Source organism: Tamandua tetradactyla, chromosome 2 (assembly GCF_023851605.1).
Source record: "Tamandua tetradactyla isolate mTamTet1 chromosome 2, mTamTet1.pri, whole genome shotgun sequence".
In the NCBI taxonomy this organism is placed as follows: Eukaryota; Metazoa; Chordata; class Mammalia; order Pilosa; family Myrmecophagidae; genus Tamandua; species Tamandua tetradactyla.
In genome coordinates this window covers 57,897,473-57,920,179 of record NC_135328.1, presented here as the reverse complement: position 1 = coordinate 57,920,179, position 22,707 = coordinate 57,897,473, and the positions used below count along the sequence as shown (strand labels likewise).

Here is a 22,707-nt window from a genome sequence, read left to right as displayed (position 1 = left end):
TTTTTAAAGTACCCACTGTAGATGTGATGGCACTTTGTTAATGTAACTATTTTTTTTTTAATGATAGTTTGTCCATGAATTAATATGTATGGTATTTTTAAAAATGAGTTGAAAGACGATTTTTACTGAATTCAAATTATTTTTTAAATTTAGCTTTCTTGTTACCACTCAATTAACAATTGCTGTACTTGGTTATCTAGCATCTCTTGGTTTTCAATGTTTTTATGTTATTTTCTATTATGAAAGGAGAAATAACTTCAATAGAACACCACATATTTAGTAAAAAGTATGGGTTATAGCCTCTTTTATTTGTAACCTCTTTAAGTTACCTCATTCCTGTTTGGGGATCATCTTGTAGTATTCAATTTTTTCGTCTAAGCACTTGGCATAAGTATTTATGATCTGTGTGGAATATTTCTAAGAAGGACTTCAAGTTCTCCTTCTTTTCCTGAGCGCTTTCTCTATACTATTATCTTTGCCCACCTCACCACTACTGCTGCCTACATCCATCCACCTCCATTCCCACCTCACCCCTGTTTCAGAAATCTATTTTGAGATTTCTCTTGAATTTCTGTCTCCTATTTATTTTGATTTGATGATCCTAAATGTTTCTACCTTTTCCTTCTGTATCAATTTTTAGCCTTCATTGAAATTTTTATTTTCTCTGTAACTATATTTCATTAGCAAAACATGATGCTCTTTCTTCTTTTTTCTTTTCTCTTTTTTTTGTAACCCTTACATAGCTTTTATTACTTCATTCAAATAGATGTTATTCATTCAGTTTATCTATGGATGATTTTTGGAGTCTTCTGTCACTATAGCTATCTCCTTTGGGTTCCTGCCAATTTTAAGTTATGTGCTTTTTACCTTGGTGTTTCTTACAATAATTCTTTTGTATTATATTATCTTTGTTTTGAATGTTGTGTTGGGTTCACTCCAGAGGATTTCTCATTAGAAATCCTGTCATAAGTACAAAGAACAGAGCAGACTTTTATGTTGAGTTTCTGTGAAGGGCAATAACTAGAATCAGTTAGTTTAAAAAGTAGCTGTCTCTATTATGTCAAGCTAATTCAGAAAGCAGATTTTCAAAAAATAAACTGAGAAAATATTCCCCAGGTCCCTATAAATATATCTTTTACCACATGTAATTGTATTCAGTCTCATTTTGGAAAAAGGCATCGTTTATTTTACACTGCTTGCTATGGGGTTTTATAGTATGTTATATGCTTTTGTGGGCTAGAAATTGCTAATATAAGGGCATATTTAAGTCTGTACACACTTAATAATGGCTTCTCCTCAGGAACCTATAGCCAGTCTACTTCCCTGGCAAATTCCATTTCCAAGGCTAAGGATGCCCAGAAAAATCTGTGCAAATGATCTGAATTATGACCTCCTTTGGTTATTAAAATGTGTTAATACTGCTAAATGGTCTTTGATATTCTGCACTTAAAGTCTTGCTTTTTAGTAGAGATATGCACTTTGTCCCTATTCCAATGTATAGTTCTTTTACTTTTTATTTATTTACTTTTGGTGGGGAGGGGGTGCATGGGTCTCCCACATACAGGTGAGAATTCTACCACTAATTGCCTCTGCACTCCCAATGTATAGTTTTTAAGTTTTTAATATTAGAGTTCCAAGTTCATTCCAATTTTCAAGCCTTTCTTCTGTCTTAAGCCTTTTGAGCAAACTGTGCATTGAGCATCTTATTTCCAGTCTCTTCAGAATACAGTGTAATATTGCCACTCTCAAGAATTTTAAGCCTTGTCAGTAAATTAAGAATATACCTACCAATTTCTGCATCAGAAGTTGGCAAGAAAATTAAAGCAAGAAGGCCTTTGATGCATTTGCTCTCTTATAAAAATGGCCTTGATTCCAGAGGCAAAATGTATCTTGCTGTTGATTTGAAGAATCATCCTAGCTACTGCAGGCAGTATGTAGGAATTATAAATGATAATATATATAAAAAGTATTGACAGGACAATATTTTTCTGTTCTATGTGGTTCAGAAATCATTCAGGAGAAATGAAGACTAGGTAGTCAATGTGTGATTAACATATCCTCAAAATTTATTGTCAGCATTCTAAAAAAGAAAAAATGTGTATATTCTAAATCTCCTTAATTATAAGGGAAAGCAAGTTTTAAATTAAGTTTTTCTTGTTTTTACTCCCTACCCCAAGATTTTATATGTCTAGAGATAACTATAATCTCTCCAAACATCATATACCTTCTGTTGTTTGAAAATAGAGAAATTTAAAATGAAAACATGGCTTCTTATTTTGTCCCTCCTCGCTTGAATTTTTATTTTAAAAAGAATAATAGGGGAGAATTTAACAGGGCTCTGATTTATTCGACCCCCTCCTTCTTATTTCTCCACTACCACTTTAATTGAATGATACACTTTTATTTGAAAATATTCCTGACTTACCCTTTTCTTAAGAATGAGGATATAATCTTATCATAGGCACCTCAGCTAAATTACAGTAGTAATGGTGATCTAAAAGAGAAGCAATTCTGGCTCATAAAATTATCAAAAGAGGAGATTTCAAATTTGTGAAAAAGAAAGGGTAGTGGGTTTAGTTTAGTCATCAAAATAAACTCTGACCTACTAGACTCCCAAGTTCTATATTGTGCTTGAATTTTCCATTGGGAATGAAGCATTCCACTCTCCCCTTTTACTGTTTAACTTAAGCTGCAGTGAACACTAGAATGGCCCTGTGGCTGAGCTGCTTATTTTTTTTTTAATCTATTCATTTTATACTTTCAGACAGATTTTTCCCTGGGGTGAAACAAAGGTTAACTGAAATTTCCTCTGTTGTGTACCTGAACGAATCAGCAGTTTGAGAAGGAAATCCCATTGATGGGCCAAGAGAGTGACAGGCTCTATTTAAAGAATTCCCCCGACTGTGTGGTAGACCAGTCATGCCATGAATTTAACTGTTCCTGTGGTCCCCATACTTGTACCCACTAAAAAGAGAGAGAGAGAGAGAGAAAGCGACTTTGTTCTGCAAAAGTTGCCCTAAGCTTTGAAAACCATGAGCCATTGAGTTTTGTGAATTCAAGTTAGACAGCAACAGAGGCCAAGACTCTAAGGGAACAATATCTGAAAGGGAGTACACAAAAACAGGTAGAAACTGTTTAACTGTTTTATTTCTCTATGTATATACATATTTATGTGTGTTTATATACACACCAAAAAAAACTATACCTTTTTTTCATTTTATGTTAGTAGTCCTGATAATGCTTAAAGCAGTGATATTTGTTAAATTAAAAAGTGTATGACAGTATGAAATACTGTATTTGTTCTTACAACTTTTTTGCTCCAAAACATTATTCTGGTTTTAGCAGGACATCTTACACATATTAGAAATGAGAGTAAACACAGTATAAGTTTAAATAGTTAAAAAAAAAAGGTGGCAGGGAGAGCTTTATATTACCTCTGCTGGAGCTTTACTGTCAGGGGCAACTCATGTATTTTGTATTTTTTCTATTTAAGGGAAGCTATTTTAAATATGAAAAGATGGTATCTTGAGTTGGATTAAACATCCTTAATTCATGTGTATTTAACCTCAGGACTTGTGAGCCTTGTTGAAAAATCCAGCTTTTACCCTGCCTCGTAGGCCTCAATAGAGCATACTGCATAGGGATTATAAATAGTCGTAGTCTGTTTCTGTGGGGGAGGTTAATGTGTATTCCCAGGGGACATGAACTGTTTTAAGTTTCTGACAAATACTTCACATATGTTGCTAATTCATATTTCTGTTTACAAATTTAAGATTTAAAAAATTTTTTTAAAGTACTTCCTTTGTTATTTGAAACTTTTGTTACCAACTTTTTCTTATATCCTTCCCTCTAGTATCGATGGGAATTTAAAGAGATTTTGAAAGATACTAGAATTAATACAGAAAATAATATAAGTATAGTGTGACTTATTTCTATCTGGGTACTTTAAAGACACAGGTACCATTTCACTTGGTTCCTAAGGGGGTAAAAATAAGAATTCGAAATCATGTAGGGATTAGATTCATGTTCACACATGAAAAATTGAAATCTGAAGAGGGAAAATGTTTACTCCAAAATAACTCAGTGAGTTTTGGGAGAACCTAGGTATCCTAAGTGTTTCCTTGCATAATAAATTACCTCTTGTATATTCTGAGATGGTGTTTTGAAAATAATTTCTTTCTTTCTCTCTTTTTTGCCACCAATTCCTGGCTTTTTTTTCTTGTCTTTTATTTTGTTTCTTGTCTTCTCTCTCTTATTTTTCTGCGTTGGTCCTACTGTAAATAAGTCGTAGCATTGTAAGTTAGGAGCAGGCTTTTGAAGAATGGAACAATTCACATACTCTTTATGGCCTTTAAAAGAATATAATAGAAATAGAAATTGTATTTATCCTGATAGTTGAGCACACTATAAATTAGTCAAATACTCATTAGTTGTTAAAGAGCAATTAAAATGGTTGATATTCTTTTTAGGAAGTCACTTGGTTCTTCCAAATTTAGTCATTAAATAATATTTATTCAGCACCTACTATATGCCAGATACCATGCAAGGTAATGGAAATGCATCAGAGAGTAAAATGGACTTGATTTCTGCCCCTGACAGCCTAGTGTTATTATTTTAATAAAGCCATTTGTTAACCACAACTAGAAAGTCTGGACATTATTTTTATGGAACCTCAGTCAAGATTTTCTTTAAAGAGAAGATCCATATTGCTCTTTAGATAATGCCATTATTCAAATCCATATCCGAAATCAGTTCTACAGTAAAATTGAAGTTTGAAGTTCAAGTTGTTTTCACATTAATAAATGCCATGGGCCATGTGGTATTTGATAAAATAATTTAGGGAGGTATAATATGTCACATTTCAGTTAAGAGCATGGTTTGGAGATCAACCTAGGTTTGAACCCCCAGTCTGCCACTTATAAGCTTTGTGATTTTAAATAGACTATTTAATTCATATAAAATCTCATTTTTTCATCTGTAAAATGGAAATAATACTTAATACCTAACTTTAAAGGATTGTTGTGAGGATTAAATTAGAAAAATATGTATAATGCTTGACATAGCACTTGACACAGAATACGCTCTTTAGAAACATTGTTAGGCATGCAGTTCGTTAAGGAATCCATGCAGTTAAGTTTAACAGGTTCATTGAAGTGAAAGAAAGTGGGGAAAGAGCAGGCAGAAGGGAGCCAGCGAAGAGGGTGCCTTTTTGCTTCCTTCTTCATCTGTTCTGACCTGTTTGCTCCTTATTTTTTGTCTCAAGGAATGTTTGGCAAGGGGGGACTCATGAGTTACAGCTAGGAGGAAGGGGGAAAATTGCAGCAAGGAGAGGAGGGTAAGAGTCAAGAGTTTTGTCCCCAGTGGTGGTTTGGGATTAGGGCAAGCTTTTGCCTAATGTCCCTCCTAGCCACAGCACAAACAGGGACCTGGGGTTGCCTTAGTTCCCGGTTTTATTCCACCTTGACGGACATGGGTGAATCCTCACAGGACATTGGCCAATAATAAATAGTGAGCGTCTTTTCGCTCTTGATTTTTTTGTTTCCCTTTTGTCCTGTCTATTGTTGAAAACACGGAAAGCAACCTGGAAGAGTTCATCTTGTGGTGTTTGTGGTCCTTGCTCCAGTTTGTGGCATTTTTTATAACGAATGTCTGGGGTAGACTGTGTAATAAAGTGGCTGTGTAAGAGGAGGCGTCCTTTTTGGAGCAGTTGGGTCTGTACAAAAAGAACCTAAATGTTGTTCAATTTGTGAAGGATCAGAGAGAGAAAAAGGAATGTGAACCCTAGCAATGCCTTCATGTCCTGCTACTTCCCTAAGGGCAAAAATACCAGCTGAGGAGGGGGAAGAGGAGGAGGCAGTTGAGTATGAGGAAGTAGGAGTTTTAGAACTAGATGGGGGAGAGGGAGGAAGGGGCAAAGCATTTGAGGAAGTGGGAAAGGGGACCAGACCTGTGACCAAGTATGGGGAGAGAAAAAGGGTGTGGGGGTGGAGGAGGATTGGAGAGGAGTGGAAGGTGGGTGGAGGGGAAGGAAGTGGGAGAGGGGCAGAAAGTTGAGAGGAGTGTTATAAGGAAAAGGATGGTTGGCTAGGTCAAAGGAGTCGGTGAGAGGAAGAGAAGGGAAAGAAGTAGAAGGTTTTAGAGCGGAAGGTTTCAGTTTTTCATTGAGGAGGATTTGGTAGGTAGTTAGAGAAAAACAAAGTGAGGGTTTAGCATGGAGCATCCAGAAGGCTTGGACATAGGGTACCTCATCCCACTGTGCAGAATGCTGCAGGAAGTTATTAAGGTCAATAAGAATTTTAAGATAAAAAATATCGTTCTGGCCAACAATTTTGGTTGTCAAGAGGGTACTGGGGCCAGGCCACCATAGAGTAAAGCAAGAGTTTTTCAGGTTTGATGTTGCCATGCAAATTTAGGTCTTTGAACCTAAGGTGGCATAATAGCAGCCCAGGGGGTGTTGTTAGGGAGACTAGATTGCGATGACCCCATTATAAGGATGGAGAGGATGAAGAAATAAGAAAGAGTGAGAATACTCAGTGGAAATACTCTTTGGGCTCACAGTTCAGGGGTGTATGCCGGGTCTCTGAGGAGCAGAGGTGGAAATCCCCACATCTCTACATCAGAGAGAGTAAGTGAGTCACCAAATGGTTTCCAGGCATCCCCCAAATCCACTGGGACTAGGAGTGGAGGAGTGATACCTAAAGAGAACTAGATATGCTCATAAGGGAGGTCACAACTAAGCATTTAGATTCAGGAGATAGAGTGTGGGGCCCCAGGGCCCAGATAGAACCTCCATATTGTGTACACCTAAGCCCAAACTGCCGTGGACCCCACAGAGGTGTCCCATCAAAGCATCTCGGTAAAACCCAATTCCTCAGCCTTACCTTTATAGAAGAGGGCCGGTGATGGGTGGAGGGTGCAGCAAAGTGAAAAGAGGGATGCTTAAGCCAAAGTGGTGAAAGTGAGGACATAACTGGTTTCAGTCCAACACTCATAACCACACAGCAAGTCAAGATATAGAGGGGGGTTATTGCAAGGGGAGGAGGTGGAAAGGATAAGAGAAAACTTTCTTCAGGAGGCTGAAGAAATTTTTCCTGCATAGTGATGTGAAGTGAAAAGAGGGGTGAGAGGAACTCGAGCTACGGCCAAATTAGTTGTAGACATTTGAATGCTGTGGTTGTGAGTTGGCATCACATTGAAATGGTCTGAGCCTGTAGGCTCAAGCCATTAAACACATGGAAACCCGAACAACCTTGCTGGTTTGGGGAATGGAGTGACTGGGAGGTTCGCATAGCCCCGAGGGGCTGGAAACTTAAACCTTAGTCTAGTCTCCATTCCCAGGTTTTGGCACCATTATGTTAGGCATGGAGTCCTTAAGGAATCCATGCAGGACAACGAGTTAAAGTTTAACAGGCTTATTGAAGAGGAAAAAAGCAAGGAGAAAGCAGGGAAAGAGCAAGCAGGTAGGAGCCAGTGAAACCTGTTAGCAAAAGGAAAGGAAAAATGGCTCCAGCTCTTTGTTGTGGAAGCTGTGTTTTAAAGGGTAAGTGATGCCAAGAGGGGAGGGTGCCTTTCTGCTTCCTTCTTCACTGTGTCTGTTCTGACCTGTTTGCTCCTTATATTTTGCCTCAAGGAAAGTTTGGCAAGGGGAGTCACAAGTTGGGAGAAAGGGTCATGAGTTTCAACCATTGAAGCAAGGGGAGGAGGGGGGTGGTATCACAAATCTTGTCCCTTGTGACCTGTCAAATATTAGCTACTATTATTCCTTGCATTCTTTAAAAAAAAATTTTTTATTTTGTTCCTCTGGAAGAATCTGTTAGTGAGGATTTGAAAAGGAACATTCTTTAAGTACTATGTATATTATCTTTGTGTAAAGGTATTATACATTAAAAGTTAACGATCTTTTGACATCCAGGAGTAAAAGTCTCCCTTGCCAATGTGGAATATGACTCCCTGGGATGAGCCTAGCCTTGGCACTGACAAAGTCTTTCTGACCAAAAGGAGGAAAAGAATTTTAGCAAATAAAGTATCAGTGGCTGAGAGAGTTCAGATAGAGTTGGGAGACTACTCTTATACAAACTTCAGCTAGACATTGCTATTTACCATAGTTTGCCAACCCCCAACCAAAACAAGCCATTCCTCCCAACTCTAAAGAACACTCAGGAGTCATTTTTTACATTGTTCTTCTCTTACATATCCAGTTCAAGAAATCTTGTTGGCTTTACCTTCAGAATATATCCAGAATTCCTACTGCTAGGTAGCAGTAGAGGTAGTCTCCCTAATCAGAGCTAACATCTTTTTTTTTTTAATTTTTTAAATTAATTTTTAAATTTTTTTAAAAAATATAACAACAAACAAGCACATTCTTAACATGATCATTCTGTTCTACATATATAATCAGTAATTCACAATATCACCACATAGTTGCATATTCATCATCATGACCATTTCTTAGAACATTTGCATCAATTCAGAAAAAGAAATAAAAAGCAGAAAAAAATTCATACATACAATACCCCTTACCCCTCCCTTTCTCAATCACTAGCATTTCAATCTAAATTTAACATTTGTTCCCCCTATTATTTATTTTTATTCCATATGTTTTACTCGTCTGTTGATAAGGTAGACAAAAGGAGCATCAGACACAAGGTTTTCACAATCATGAAGTCACATTGTGAAAGCTATATCATTATACAATCATCTACAAGAAACATGGCTACTGGAACACAGCTCTACATTTTCAAGCCGTTCCCTCCAGCCTCTCTGTTATACCTTAACTGAAAAGGTGATGTCTATTTAATGCATAAGAATAACCACCAGGATAACCTCTCGACTCTGTTTGGAATCTCTCAGCCATTGACACTTTATTTTGTCTCATTTTGCTCTTCCCCCTTTTGGTCAAGAAGATTTTCTCAATCCCTTGATGTTGACTCTCAGCTCATTCTAGGATTTTTGTCCCACATTGCCAGGAAGGTCCACACCCCTGCGAGTCATGTCCCATGTAGACGGGAAGGGCAGTGAGTTTGCTAGTTGTGTTGGCTGTGAGAGAGAGTCCACATCTGAGCAACAAAAGAGGTTCTCTTGGGGGGTGATTCTTAGGCCTAATTTTAAGTAGGCTTAGCCTATCCTTTGTGGAGTTAAGTTTCATATGAACAAACCCCAAGATTGGGGACTCAGCCTATTGCTTTGGTTGTCCCCACTGCTTGTGAGAATATCAAGAATTTTCTACTTGGGGAAGCTGAATTTTCTCCCTTTCTCACCATTCCCCCAAGGGGATTTTGTAAATACTTTTTTACTCACTGTTTAAACTACTCTGGGATTTATTGGGGCATCACTCTGGACAAACCTACAAAATCTCATGCCCTACTTAAGGTTCCAAGTATTATGGTGTTCAATTAAGCTTTCCACATAAGTTATATTAGGAACTGCACAAATCAAAATACAAATTTTGTACCAAATAAACATTTTTTGCTTTAGTCTCACACATAAGTTAAAATTTTAAAATATAAATTACCATCTATTTTCAACACCCTGCAGTATTGACATTCCTTTGTTCTTCCTCATGCAAAAACATGTTTAAATCTGTACATTTAGTCACTATCGTTATATGCTCTAGGCATTCCTAGATTATATCATCTCAGTCTTTATCATCTATCTTTCTTTCTGATTTCATTTTGCCCCCAGCCCTCCTCCCTATATTGTTCTCACATTCAGCTTCATTCAGTGTTCTAACATAATTGTATTATAGTTAGGTTGTATTGTGCTATCCATTTCTGTGTGTTTACAATCAGTCCTGTTATGCAATCTGTATCTCTTCAGCTCCAATTACCCAATATCTTACCCTATTTCTACCTCCTGATGGTCTCTGTTACCAGTGAAATTCTCTAAGTTTATTCACTAATGTCTGTTCATATCAGTGAGACCATCCAGTATTTGTCCTTTTGTTTCTGGCTAATCTCACTCAGCATAATGTCCTTAAGGTCCATCCGTGTTGTTATATACTTCATAACTTTATTCTGTCTTACAGTTGCATAATATTCCATCATATGTATATACCACAGCTTGTTTAGCCACTTGTCTGTTGATGGACATTTTGGCTGTTTCCATCTCTTCGCAGTTGTAAATAATGCTGCTGTAAGCACTGGTGTGCAAATGTCCGTTTGTGTCCTTGCCCTCATGTCCTCTGAGTCGATACCTAGCAATGATACGTATTGCCAGGTCATATGGCAATTCTATATTTAGCTTCCTGAGGAACCGCCAAACTGCCTTCCACAGTGGTTGTACCATTTGACATTCCCACCAACAGTGGACAAGTGTGCCTCTTTCTCCACATCCTCTCCAGCCTTTGTCATTTTCTGTTTTATTGATAATGGCCATTCTTGTGGGTGTGAGATGATAGCTCATTGTGGTTCTGATTTGCATTTCTCTAATGGCCAGGGAACTTGAGCATCTTCTCATGTGCCCTTTGGCCATTTGATTTCCTCTTCTAAGAAGTGTGTGTTCAAGTCTTTTGCCCATTTTGTAATTGGGTTGTCTGTCTTTTTGTTGTTGAGTTGAACAGTCTCTTTATATGTTCTGGATACTAGACTTTTATCTGATATATTACTTCCAAATATTGTCTCCCATTGTGTAGGATGTCTTTTTACTTTTTGATTAAGTTCTTTGATGCACTAAAGTGTTTAATTTTGAGGCGTTCCCATTTCTTTCTTTCTTTCTTCAATGCTCGTGCTTTGAGTGTAAGGTCTAGAAAACTGCCTCCTATTATATAAGATTTATAATATATTTCCCTACATTTTCATCTAACAGTTTTATGCTCTTAGATCTAATGTTTAGGTCTTTGATCCATTTTGAGTTGATTTTTATGTAGGGTGTGAGATATGGAGCCTCTTTCATTTTTTTGCATATGGATACCCAGTTCTCTAGGCACCATTTATTGAAGAGACTGTTCTGTCCTAGGTGAGTTGGTTTGATTGCCTTATCAAAGATCAATTGTCCATAGATGAGAGGGTCTATATCTAAACACTCTGTTCTGTTCCATTGGTCAGTATATCTATCTTTATGCCAGTACCATGCTGTTTTGACCACTGTAGCTTCATAATATGCCTTAAAGTCAGGTAGCGTGAGACCGCCGACTTCATTTTTCTTTCTCAGGATACTTTTAGCTGTTCGAGGCACCCTACCCTTCCAGATAAATTTTATTATTAGTTTTTCTATTTCTGAAAAGTAAGTTTTTGGGATTTTAATTCATATTGCATTGAATCTGTAAATAAATTTATGTAGAATTGACATCTTAACTATATTTAGTCTTCCAATCCATGAACATGGTATGCCCTTCCATTTATTTATGTCTTCTGTGATTTCTTTTAACAGTTTCTTGTAGTTTTCTTTGTATAGGTCTTTTGTATCTTTAGTTAAATTTATTCCTAAATATTTTATTCTTTGGTTGCAATTGTAAATGGAATTTTTTCTTGATTTCCCCCTCAGATTGTTCATTACTAGTGTATAGAAACACTACAGATTTTTGGTTGTTGATCTTGAAACCTGCCACTTTGCTGTACTCATTTATTAGCTCTAGTAGTTTTGCTGTCGATTTTTCGGGGTTTTCGACATATAGTATCATATCATCTGCAAACAGTGAGAGTTTTACTTCTTCCTTTCCAGTTTTTTATGCCTTATATTTCTTTTTCTTCTCTAATTGCCCTGGCTAGAACTTCCAAAACAATGTTGAATAACAGTGGTGATACTGGACATCCTTGTCTTGTTCCTGATCTTCAAGGGAAGGTTTTCAGTTTTTCCCATTGAGGATGATGTTAGCTGTGGGTTTTTCGTGTATTCCCTTTATCGTTTTGAGGAAGTTCCCTTCTATTCCTATCCTTTGAAGTCTTTTCAACAAGAAAGGATGTAGAATTTTGTCAAATGGCTTTTCTGCATCAGTCAAGATGATCGTGTGGTTTTTTTGCTTTGATTTGTTGATATGGTGTATTACATTAATTTTCTTATGTTGAACCATCCTTGCATACCTGGGATGAATCCTACTTGGTCATGGTGTATAATTCATAATGTGCTGCTGGGTTTGATTTGCAAGAATTTTGTTGAGGATTTTTTGCATCTGTATTCATTAGAGAGATTGGTCTGTAGTTTTCTTTTCTTGTAGTTTCTTTGTTTGGCTTTGGTATGAAAACTACAGACCAATCTCTCTAATGACAGAGAAAATGTTCTAAAATTGATTGTGGTGAAGAATGCACTACTATATGATCATACTGTGAGCCATTGATTGTATGCTTTGGGTGATTATATGGTATGTGAATATATCTCAGCAAAACTGCATTTTTAAAAAACCTCTGGTTGACCTAAATGGTAAATGATGATAACTATTTTTCCTAATATAATGCAGCAGATGTATAATACACAGCTCTGTCTTAGTGCTAGAAATAAGATGACTAAAACTTGTTCTTTTAGGGAAGTGAACAAGGAAGTTGATGGTAGCTGAAATGGTAAGTCCACTTGTCAGGCCAAGGAAATGAAACAGCTAGATTGTTGTTAAGTTTCAAAGTTGTATAAGAATGGAAACAGTATACTACTCCATAATCATAATATAAACGGAATATTAATTTATCCTGGGAGTAGAGGTTGATGGGAAAAGTGAGGATAGGGTGTTATAAGAGAATTAAATCCTCTTTTACTTTGTTGGGAATTTAGAAATTAATGTCTGAAGTGAGTGTATCCATAAATAGCAGAATGAACATTAGAAATATGCAGATAACCACCAAAAGAAGTAGCTAAAGAGTTGAACGTGTTTACCTCTAGGGAGTGGGAGCTTGAGTGGGAAATGTACACATTTATTTTTTAGTACTGTATGGGTTTTTAAAAACCACATGTATCTATTACTTTAATAAAATATTACATTATGAATTCAAAGAGAAAACTAATTTAGCTGGGATGTATCAAATAAAGTTGAGGGCATAGGCACACCACAATACGCACATTGCAAATAAAGAATATGAGATGATGAATGAATGATGGTGATTGAAAGAACACTAAAGTATTGGATTGGAGAGACATTTTGAAGAAGTATGCTATGGAATTTTAAAACCTGGGCTGATTGAGTAATGGTGGTGAAGTATTAGGTTAAGGATGAAAATAAGTTCCATATTTTGACCCATTAATAACATTGTGGGTAGAAGATAGTTGAGCCAGTTTCAGGTAGAATTGTAAAGATGAATTTTGCTTTGGCTATGTTACGTTTCATTGACTATATTAAGATAGTAAAACTGAGTTGTTTTGGAATAACTGCTCCACTACAATATCTTTTGTAAAGAATCCCCTTGATTAGATTTAAATTTGTTTTGTTTGTGCTTGTTTTTTAAATATTTCCAGTGTCCCATGTGGTATATTTTCTTCTTTGTTGGGGGAGGGAGAACATTAGAAAATAGCAATCCACAGTAAATATCTTTAAAAAGGAAAAACAAACACCCACAATTCCCACTGTATTGACTGTTTCCATTCTTTTTGCTTAGTATGATTTCAGGGGTCTTTTATTTATAAATACATTATTTCTTAACTGGGTGATTCAATGACTGAAATTCTACCTCTGGGGATGGAAGAAATAGGGGGTGAGGGGTAACCCTGTGTGTGTGTCTTTCTCTTTGGGGATGCACAAAGGCCTTTATATGACTGGTAACTTTGCAAAAGCTCTATATAATGCTGTGCTTAGCACCTGTATTTATTTCCTCTTTCTCCTTCCTCCTCTACCTCTTTAAAAAGAAAAGCTTAATCCCCATTTATCTTTTACATACGCTTAAAAATATAAATTACTTCTGGTAAATTTGATGTGATGTAAAATGAGATAAACATTTTGATGCCTACCTTGCAAATTCTTCCCTTACATTTGTTTTATTTAAACTGTTGCCAGTTATGCAGTGCAAAATTTTAATGATCAAAATGGTTTTGTGACCATTAGTTATAATGAAAAAAAGTATGCATAGGGGAAAACGAAGATAGAAATAAAGATCAGTTTGAGAAGAATAGTGAATAAAATGGCAAAACCCTCAAGAGATTTGCATGTGGCATTGTGTGTATTTCAAAAGTTTCTGTTGAAATAGCAGATGCTGCTGATGAAATTGGGAATAGTAACTTCATTTGTGGCTGGTTCCATTGCTTATTATATGAGACAATCCTCGGGGGAAAATATGGTATGGTGGAGGTAGGCACAAGAAAGGATATGACACAAATATTTGGCAGCTCCATTTTTTTGATCTCTAATCCATAAACATTGGCTAGGTACAGGTGTGATTATCTATTAATGTGTAAATATCTTAAATTTCATGTTTGATCCTTTGTGCACCAAGTGATTTTTATTCAATAAAAAGGATTTTTAAGTCCTTTTAGTTTCTAGAGTTGCTTAATACAGAAATTCCAAGATTTTTTCCCTAGCCATAGAGAATTATCTTACTAAATTTTTACTATACAACAACAGTCCTTTAAATTATCTTTTGACCCATGTACCCCCAATTCAGAACAATGCTTATTCACAAATATGCATATGAATGTTTCCTTTTTTCTTTTGTTCTTTCTTTCTAATTTTTGTTTTCTGATGTTACTCAAAAGTATGTAAGATACTGTGCTGATAATTGGATAGACAAATAAAACAAATGTGGTCTCAAACTATAGACAGCTTATGGTATAATGAGGGAAATAAAATATTAATATATCTCTTAATGCAACATTTACACTTACTCAATAACCTAAGAGATATATAGATAACATACTTTTAGACTATGACTAAGGGAGAAAATACTTCTACTAAAGGGAAATCAAAGGAGATAAAAATGACATTTAATTCATTCATTCAGTAAACATGCATTCAATACCTATGAGCACAGAACACTGTACTTTGGTATTTGGGAGATCCAAAGATGGAAATGACACAGTTAAGGGCCAGGGTGATACATAGTTGAGCATGATCATCTTTGCTCTTGTAGGTTTCAGGGAAGACTTCAATGGTCACATGATTACAGACTTGAAGTTATGTCCCAGTACCAGGTAGGGAAGTGTTCAAGTGTTCCAGGGCATACATGCATAGGCATACCAGCAGAGAATAGCAGAACATATGGCAGGGCAGAGTATTAGGCATAGCTAAAACATTGGGACCAATAAGATGAAGGCAAAGATAAATGGAAAGGACCAAATCTAGGAAGATATTGTATGGCAACAAAGGAGTTTGACTTTTATCCTTTGGACAATAAGGGGCCATAAATTCACATTTATGTTTTAGAAATGTTATTTCAGCAGCAGTGGGTTGGAAAAATGGTTTGTGATACTAGAGGTAGTTAAGAAATTATTTTAGTAGTCTGGGTGAGAAATGAAATTAAGAAGCCCTGGGCCAAAGTAAACAGCATAAAGACTGTTTTAGATAGTGTATTTACAGAATTTGGTGAGTAATTGAATGAGTGAGGAGAGGGAGGAATTTAGGTTTCTGATCTCAAAAACAGACTATGATGGAAGTCATTGAGGAGGAAAATGGAGTTTTTTTGTTTGTTTGTATATTTTAATGAGAGAGAAACTGGAATAGAGAGAAAATTATTCATTCACTTTTAGTTTTCAGAGTTTGAGTTACTATGAGATGTCCAATCCATATGTCCATGGGTCAGGAATGCAAGGAAAGTCCTGGCCTAAAGATGCATATTTGATAGTTTCCACTATGAACATGGATGGCATAACCTAGGAGAAAGAATGTAGAATAATGAAGAGGATGGCAAAGATGGAACATACCTAAGTAACTAGAATCTGTGAAAGGAAAAGAAAACTAGGAAAATATTTTGTTATAGCAGCCAAGAGAATTAATTGTAAATGCCTCACAGAGGACAAATGAGAGAAGTGCTGTTATTATCCATTTGCAATGGCTTTGAGGAACTGAACCTTGAAGAATATTCAGAATTTATAATCATGGAGATGGGACTCAGTTGGGTGGAAAATTGGGCGAAGAGGAAGACTGTTCAAGATCAATTCCCTTAGCATGAGCGAAAATACACAGATGGAAAGCATTAAGAAAAATGAGAAGATGCCAGTTACCACTATCAAGAATAAAAGAGACATCACTACAGGTAGCAAAAAGAGAAAGAAGAGTATTATGAACAATTTTTTGCCAGTGATTTCAGCAGTTCAGAACTGTGCCAGTGGTGGACCCCAGAAAAGCCATGTCCTTTAATCCTCATTCAGTATTACTGGGTAGGAGCATTTTGATTGTTCCCATGGAGATGTGACCCACCCAATTGTAGGTGGTAAATTTTTGTTCAGATAGCTTCTATGGAGTTGTTACTCTCCCCATTAATCCTTTAAAAGAAGAAGCATTTTGGATAGAGGCCCTTTTTTTTAGAGCTGTGAGAAAGCCAGCAGACACCACTGTGTTCGCCATGTGCCCTTCCAGATGAGAAAGAAACGCTGAACGGGAAACGCTGAACGTCATTGGCCTTCTTGAACCAAGGTATCTTTCCTTGGATGCCTCCAATTGGACATTTCTATAGACTTATTTTAATTGAGACATTTTCTCAGCCTTAGAGCTGTAAACCAGCAACTTACTAAATTCCCCTTTCTAAAAGCCATTCTGTTTCTGGTATATTGCATTCCGGAAGCTAGCAAACTAGAACAAGAACTAATTAACAGATGCTTTGTAAGTCACAAATTACCGAAACTTGCCCCAGAAGAAGTAGAAAATTTGGGTAGTACCATATCTACTCATGAAATAGAATTACTGTTTTAAGGCTTTTCACAACTCAAATTCCTGACCTATAAGGAAAACTCCCATTCTGGATAGCTTTTGCTGGTGAATTCCATCAGATATTTAAGATAGAAATATCATCAGTCCTACATAAACTCTTCCCAACACTTCCTAACTTCTATCAGGCCAGTTTTACCCTATTATAACCAGACAAAACTTTGTAAGAAAATCAAGTTATATCCCTTACAAACACAGATGCAGTAATTCTTTTTTAAAAAAGCATTTTTTATTGTGAAATGTAGCATACATACAAAGCAAAGAAAGAAAAAGCAATAATTTTCAAGGTACAGTTCAACAAGTAGTTACAGAACAAGTTTCAGAGTTTGTTATGGGTTACCATTCTGCTATTTCAGATTTTTCCTTCTAGCTGCTCCAAAACACTAGAGGCTAGAAGGAATTTTAATAAAGTGATTCAGCAATCATACCTGTTCATTAAATCCTCTCTTCTCTGCTATAACTCTTCCTTCCGTCCTCCTAATCCATAGGAATCTTTAGGCAGTGCCTATTTTTCATGTAGATAAAGGGTGTCCATACTAAAGGATAGGGGAATGTGATTAATTGATAGTCTTAGGCTGGTCCCTCTGGGTTTCAGGATTTATCTGACCTAGGAAATTATAGGTTCCAGGAAAACAAACTTAGTGCATGAAACTTTTATAGAGTTTCAGTTTGAGCCCTAGATGTTCTTAAGAGTTAACAGGAGTGAGGTTTAATGCATGTGATATGGGTCAAGTTTGGCCCCCTACCATCTCTAAAGTGGGAATCTAGTCCCTCTTTTTCCTGAGCCAAAGCTGGTTACAGGATTTGCAGTCACTTTGGAGCTTTTGGTTCTTCTACTCTGACTATCCCTCAGTAGACCATCAAACCAGGACTCTGCCCCTTCTCTTTCCATAGGATTTGTGTTGCACTAAACCCCATTGCCCTCTCTTGTACACACAAAACACCTCTCAGCAAGGACCTGTGGGTTACCTGGACTTGGCTTTGGCATTTTTTATGCTACCACGTGAGCATAGATGCCATGGCATGTCAGGACTGACATCCAGTGTTTGATTTTTATTTCACTTTTTAAAATTGTCCCATTAAAGTTAGGGTCTGGGTTGTGTTCTCTTCCCCATTACTTTAGAATTCACCTCCTTTCAGACTTTCTATACCTGCTGTACCTCAAACTGAAGATGCTCTGGACCTTTCTCTCCTGGTCCCTACTAGAGACCTTTTCCAGCAGTTTGTATAAACCACTGTCTGATCTGTGGTCTTTCTCAGTCATTTGGCTTTATAAGTGCTTACAATGAACTAAGCTTTATACTTCCATGGAAAACAAGTTACTTCCCTCTGACCTTTTTTCTTTTTTTAAAGGCTCTAGAGCGTAGAACAGAGACTTAGGAATGACTAGAGTGCTGTCCTCATGGTCTCATCTTGGCCATACTGTCACTTCTTTTAGAACAAGGCAATGATTTAAGATTATACATGGTCTTTATTGAATATTTTGGTCCTGGGGATGAGGACATTAAAAATAGTAAGCTTCCCTCTTCACCCCCTGCTTCATGAAAATAGTCCTTTACTTACCAAGATCCTTTTCCCATCTCTTCCCCAAGAGCTTAAAGTATGGTGTTTGTTTCAGAAGCTACATTTTCACTGACTCAGCATGCTCTACTACCTTTTCTTTGAGAAAGGACTGAAATACACTCCTGCTGTGTCCCGTGCCTCCCTCCCAACTCCTACCTGTGTTTTGTGGATCTCCGGTCCCCAAAACCACACTGTTGAGATAGACAGACTGTCTGTAAACTCCCGGGTAATTGTCAAGTCATGTTTCAGACTTCAGGTTGTTCTGTATAAAATGCAAAATAAATGCTTTTATTAACAACAACACAACAACCAAACAAAAAAAGTTAACAGGAGTGATACTGGTTGGGGGTTAGCAAACCGTGGCAAATAGACTTATGTAACTGAAGGTTGCATAAGTGTAGCCTTCAGAATAGCCTTTTCACTCTATTTGATCTCTCTTTGCCACTGATGCCTTATTTTATTACATTTCTTTTCCCTTTTTTTGGTCAGGAAAACATTCTTGATCCCACTATGCCAGAGCCAGTTTCATCCATGAGAGCCACACCCCACGTTTTCAGGGAGATTTTCACCCCTGAATGTCAGATGCAACAATTCTTAGTAAAATACTAGCAAAAAAAAAAAAGGTACTAGCAAAACAAATTCTTACAATATATAAACATGATATTATATCCTAAGTAGAGTGAGTTAATCCCAGAATGGAAGATTGGCCCAATGTTTGAAAATTAATTACTGTAATTTACCATATTTACAGAATAATAAGAGAAAAACCATGCACTGTCTCAAGTGCAGCATAGGCATTTGATAAAATTCGGTACCCATTCATTCTAAAAATTCTTAAGCTAGAAATAGAAAGGATCTTAAAACTGCTATGAAAAATTTATAGCTAACATTATTCTCGGTATACTCTGTGAAGAGACTGAATATATTTTTTCCCTAACATTAGGAGCAAGTAAGTATTATCTGCTGTTGTCACTCATATCCAGTATAATATTGAAGACCCTATAAATGCAGTGAGGTAAGAGAAGAATTAAATGCATCATACTGTGTTGTTTAAATGGATATGTTTTATCATTTGTAAATTTCAAGTGTTTTTTTTAATACTCTACCCATATCTTTACGGCCCAGCTTTCTGTGACTTTTTCCCCCTTTCTCTTAAATTTAGACATCTATTATTGTTCTAAATTTACCGTAGCATTTTGTTTGTTCTTCTCTCTCTCTCTCTTTTTTAAATATATCTTTACTGACAAATCTTTACATACATACAATCCGTGCATGGTCTAGAGTCAGTGGCTCACTATATTACATAGTAGCATATTCAATCACATGATCATTTTTAGAATATTTGCATCACTCCATAAAAAGAAAAAAAAAGAAGAAACTCGTACATCCCGTGCCCCTTACCCCTCCCTCCCATTGAACTAGTATTTCAATATACCCAATTTATTTTACCTTTTATCCTCCCTATTATTTATTATATATACATTTTTTTTACTCATGTGTCCATACCTTGGATTAAAGGACATCAGACGCAAGGTTTTCATAGTCACCTTGTAAAAGCTATATCCTTACACAGTGGTCTTCAAAAATCAAGACTACAGAGGCTTACTCTTTGAAGCTTATGTAGGTAGCAGAGAAGCTTAGCTTACCTGTAGATATGCCTAAGAGTTACTTCTAGAGGACTTCTTTTGTTGCTCAGATGTGGCCTCACTCTCTCTAAGCCCAGCTCTGCAAGTGAAATCATTGCCCTCCCCCCTACATGGGACATGACATCTAGGGGTAAAAGTCTCCCTGCCAATGTGGGAGATGACTCCCAGGAATGAATCCGGCCCTGGCACCATAGGATCAGCAATTCCATCCTGACCAAAATGGGGTAAAGAAGTGTAACTAATAAAGTATCAGTGGCAGAGAGAGTTCAAATAGAGTCAATAAGCTACTCTGGAGGCTGCTTTTGTGCAAGCTTCAGCTTGAACTTGCTACCTGTCGTAACTTGCTAAACCCCAACCAGGACCATTCCAGCCAATCCTAAAGAACACCTAAGGCAATATATAAGATTCCACAAGGGTTCCATGCACTAGTGTAACTTTTCAGAAACCTACAATCTCCAGATGGTCCCTGGTCCATATAAGTCCTGAAACAAAGAGGGCCTAGCCTCTCAAGAACATCCCCTACCCCATATTAGTGACAACCCCTTTCAATATGAAAAAGTTAGAATGGCCATAGCCCAGACACCCCTTTGAAAAGATCACAGGTGGTGGTTGAGTTATACAGTAAAAATAAGATCTAACAAATGAACATGAATGCTAAATCATTACATTGATATCTCTTTTAGTCTCCAGTATCTTAGAGCAACCTGAAGTAAATGCCTAAAATTGTGGAATTGTAACCCATGTCAAACTCTGAAACATGTTCTACAACTTATGTGTTACTGTGCTTTGAAATTTATTGCTTCTTTGTACATACGTTATCTTTCACAAAAACAGAAGGAAAGAAAGTCAATTATGATGATAAAAAAAATATTTAAGCCTTCTAGCCTCCTATATTCTGGAGCAGCTAGAAGGAAAAATCTGAGAGGATCATATGGTAGCCCATAACAAACTCTGGGATCTGTCGTGTAACCACTTGTTGAAGAGTACTTTGAAAACTATTGCTTTTTTCTTGCTTTGCTTTAATATAGATATATATATGTATATGTTATACTGTGCAATAGCAAAGTTAAAAAAAAAAAATCAAGGCTATATAGCTCAATAGTTTCAGGTACTTTCCTCCAGCCATTCCAATACACCGTAAACTAAAAAGGTATATTTGTATAATGCATTAAGAATAACCTTTTGACTCTGTTTGAAATCTCTCAGCCACCAAAACTTTATTTTGTCTATTTCTCTCTTCCCCACTTTGGGTAAGAAGGCTTTCTCAGTCCCATGATGCCAGGTCCTCACTCATCCCAGGAGTTTTGTTCCGTGGTGCAGGGAGATTTACACCCTTGGGAGTCATGTCCTACATAGGGAGGAGGAGCAATGTGTGCACCGACAAAGTTGACTTAGAGAGAGAGGGTTTGGTGTTCTCTTATTCCTTACTTTTCCTTTCATTTTTCTCCCTTTCTGGTTCTTCCGACCAGGCTTTAAGCTCTTATTCATCTTTATTTACTCTTTATCTTTAGCACCTTGCTCATTGTAACTTTCCAGTAGATGTATTTTTAAACTGAATTGATTTAATGCAAAGAAAAAATTCTCAGTTATGGCTTTGGTCACAATTCTGAAGTCTGAAAAGAATCACTGTCCTATATGTAAGGTTAGATAGAGTTTGATGATTTTCCAAGCATTTTCACATCTCATTTTATTCTTATAGTATTTTTGAGGTAGATAGGGCAAATACTATTATTTCCTTTCATAGGTAAGGAAACAGGCTCAGAGAGGTAAAGTGATTTGCTTAGAACCACACAGCTAATAATAAGTGCATAAAGTATTCAAATTTTTTACTGCCCTTTGGGGTCCACTGTGTATGCTATAACAGGTTGCATAATTTACTGTAAAAATGTAAATGCTGTAAAGGTGCCAAAATTGAGTAACAGATTTATAATGCCAACTATTGTGGACAGGCACAATTGTTTCATTTTCATTTTTAGCCCATTTTCTTTTTAGTATGCAGTTTGTAAATGTAACTCCAATTGGAGCATTTCTCAAAAATTCCAATTAATTAAATAGCTCTCCATTGTTTTGTAGGAGAAGATGGTCTAAATTGGTTCATCAGTGACAAAGATGTTGAGGTAAAGTCAAATTTTTTAAAATTTTGAGTAATAAATTAATGATTTCCTTTGGTTTGTAGTTTCCTTTTATTTCATTATAACTTTTGGAAGGTAAATAAACTTTTTAAAAATAACAATGGTCCAAGTGGCTTGTCAGAAAATGTTTGATTTTTGTATATAGATGACTTAACTTTTCAGAAACTTGATTCATCCTTGATTTTTGTCAGTTAATAGCCTTTCTGTTTCTTCTCTGCCGTGGTAAGTCCTCTTCAGCCAGTGTGGCTTGGTACCTACTACTAAAGACCAACACCGGAAATAACTGAAGGAAATGGTTAGTCTATATTTAGGATGTGACAGGTGTTTGTCTTTGTGAATAATTAGCTATAATTGTGAAAGATAGTAGAAAAGAGACAATAATTTTACAATTTAGTAGAGAAAAGTTTTAAGAGATAACTAGAATATGTCTACTTAGGGCATACTTGGCCAGTTTAACAGAATAACAAGTAAAAGATGAAAGCTTTGTCCAAGGTAAAATTCTACCAAATAAGATAAAAGCCTGTTTGGAATTTACATTCTCTTTTTAGATATTCTATATGCTACGCTGTGCTAATACTTTCTTACAATATATTGG

At 36.4% G+C, this 22,707-nt stretch overlaps 1 protein-coding gene across 7 annotated transcripts in view; it reads left to right on the top strand.

Moving 5' to 3' along the window:
* Positions 1–22,707, top strand: part of ZCCHC7 (zinc finger CCHC-type containing 7) — a 307,034-nt gene that overhangs the window by 225,755 nt on the left and 58,572 nt on the right. For all 7 annotated transcript variants that reach the window (XM_077147678.1, XM_077147681.1, XM_077147679.1 and 4 more), the window contains one exon: positions 22,054–22,097. In XM_077147678.1, the coding sequence (XP_077003793.1) occupies positions 22,054–22,097 (44 nt within the window). The remainder of the gene's footprint in view (positions 1–22,053; positions 22,098–22,707) is intronic.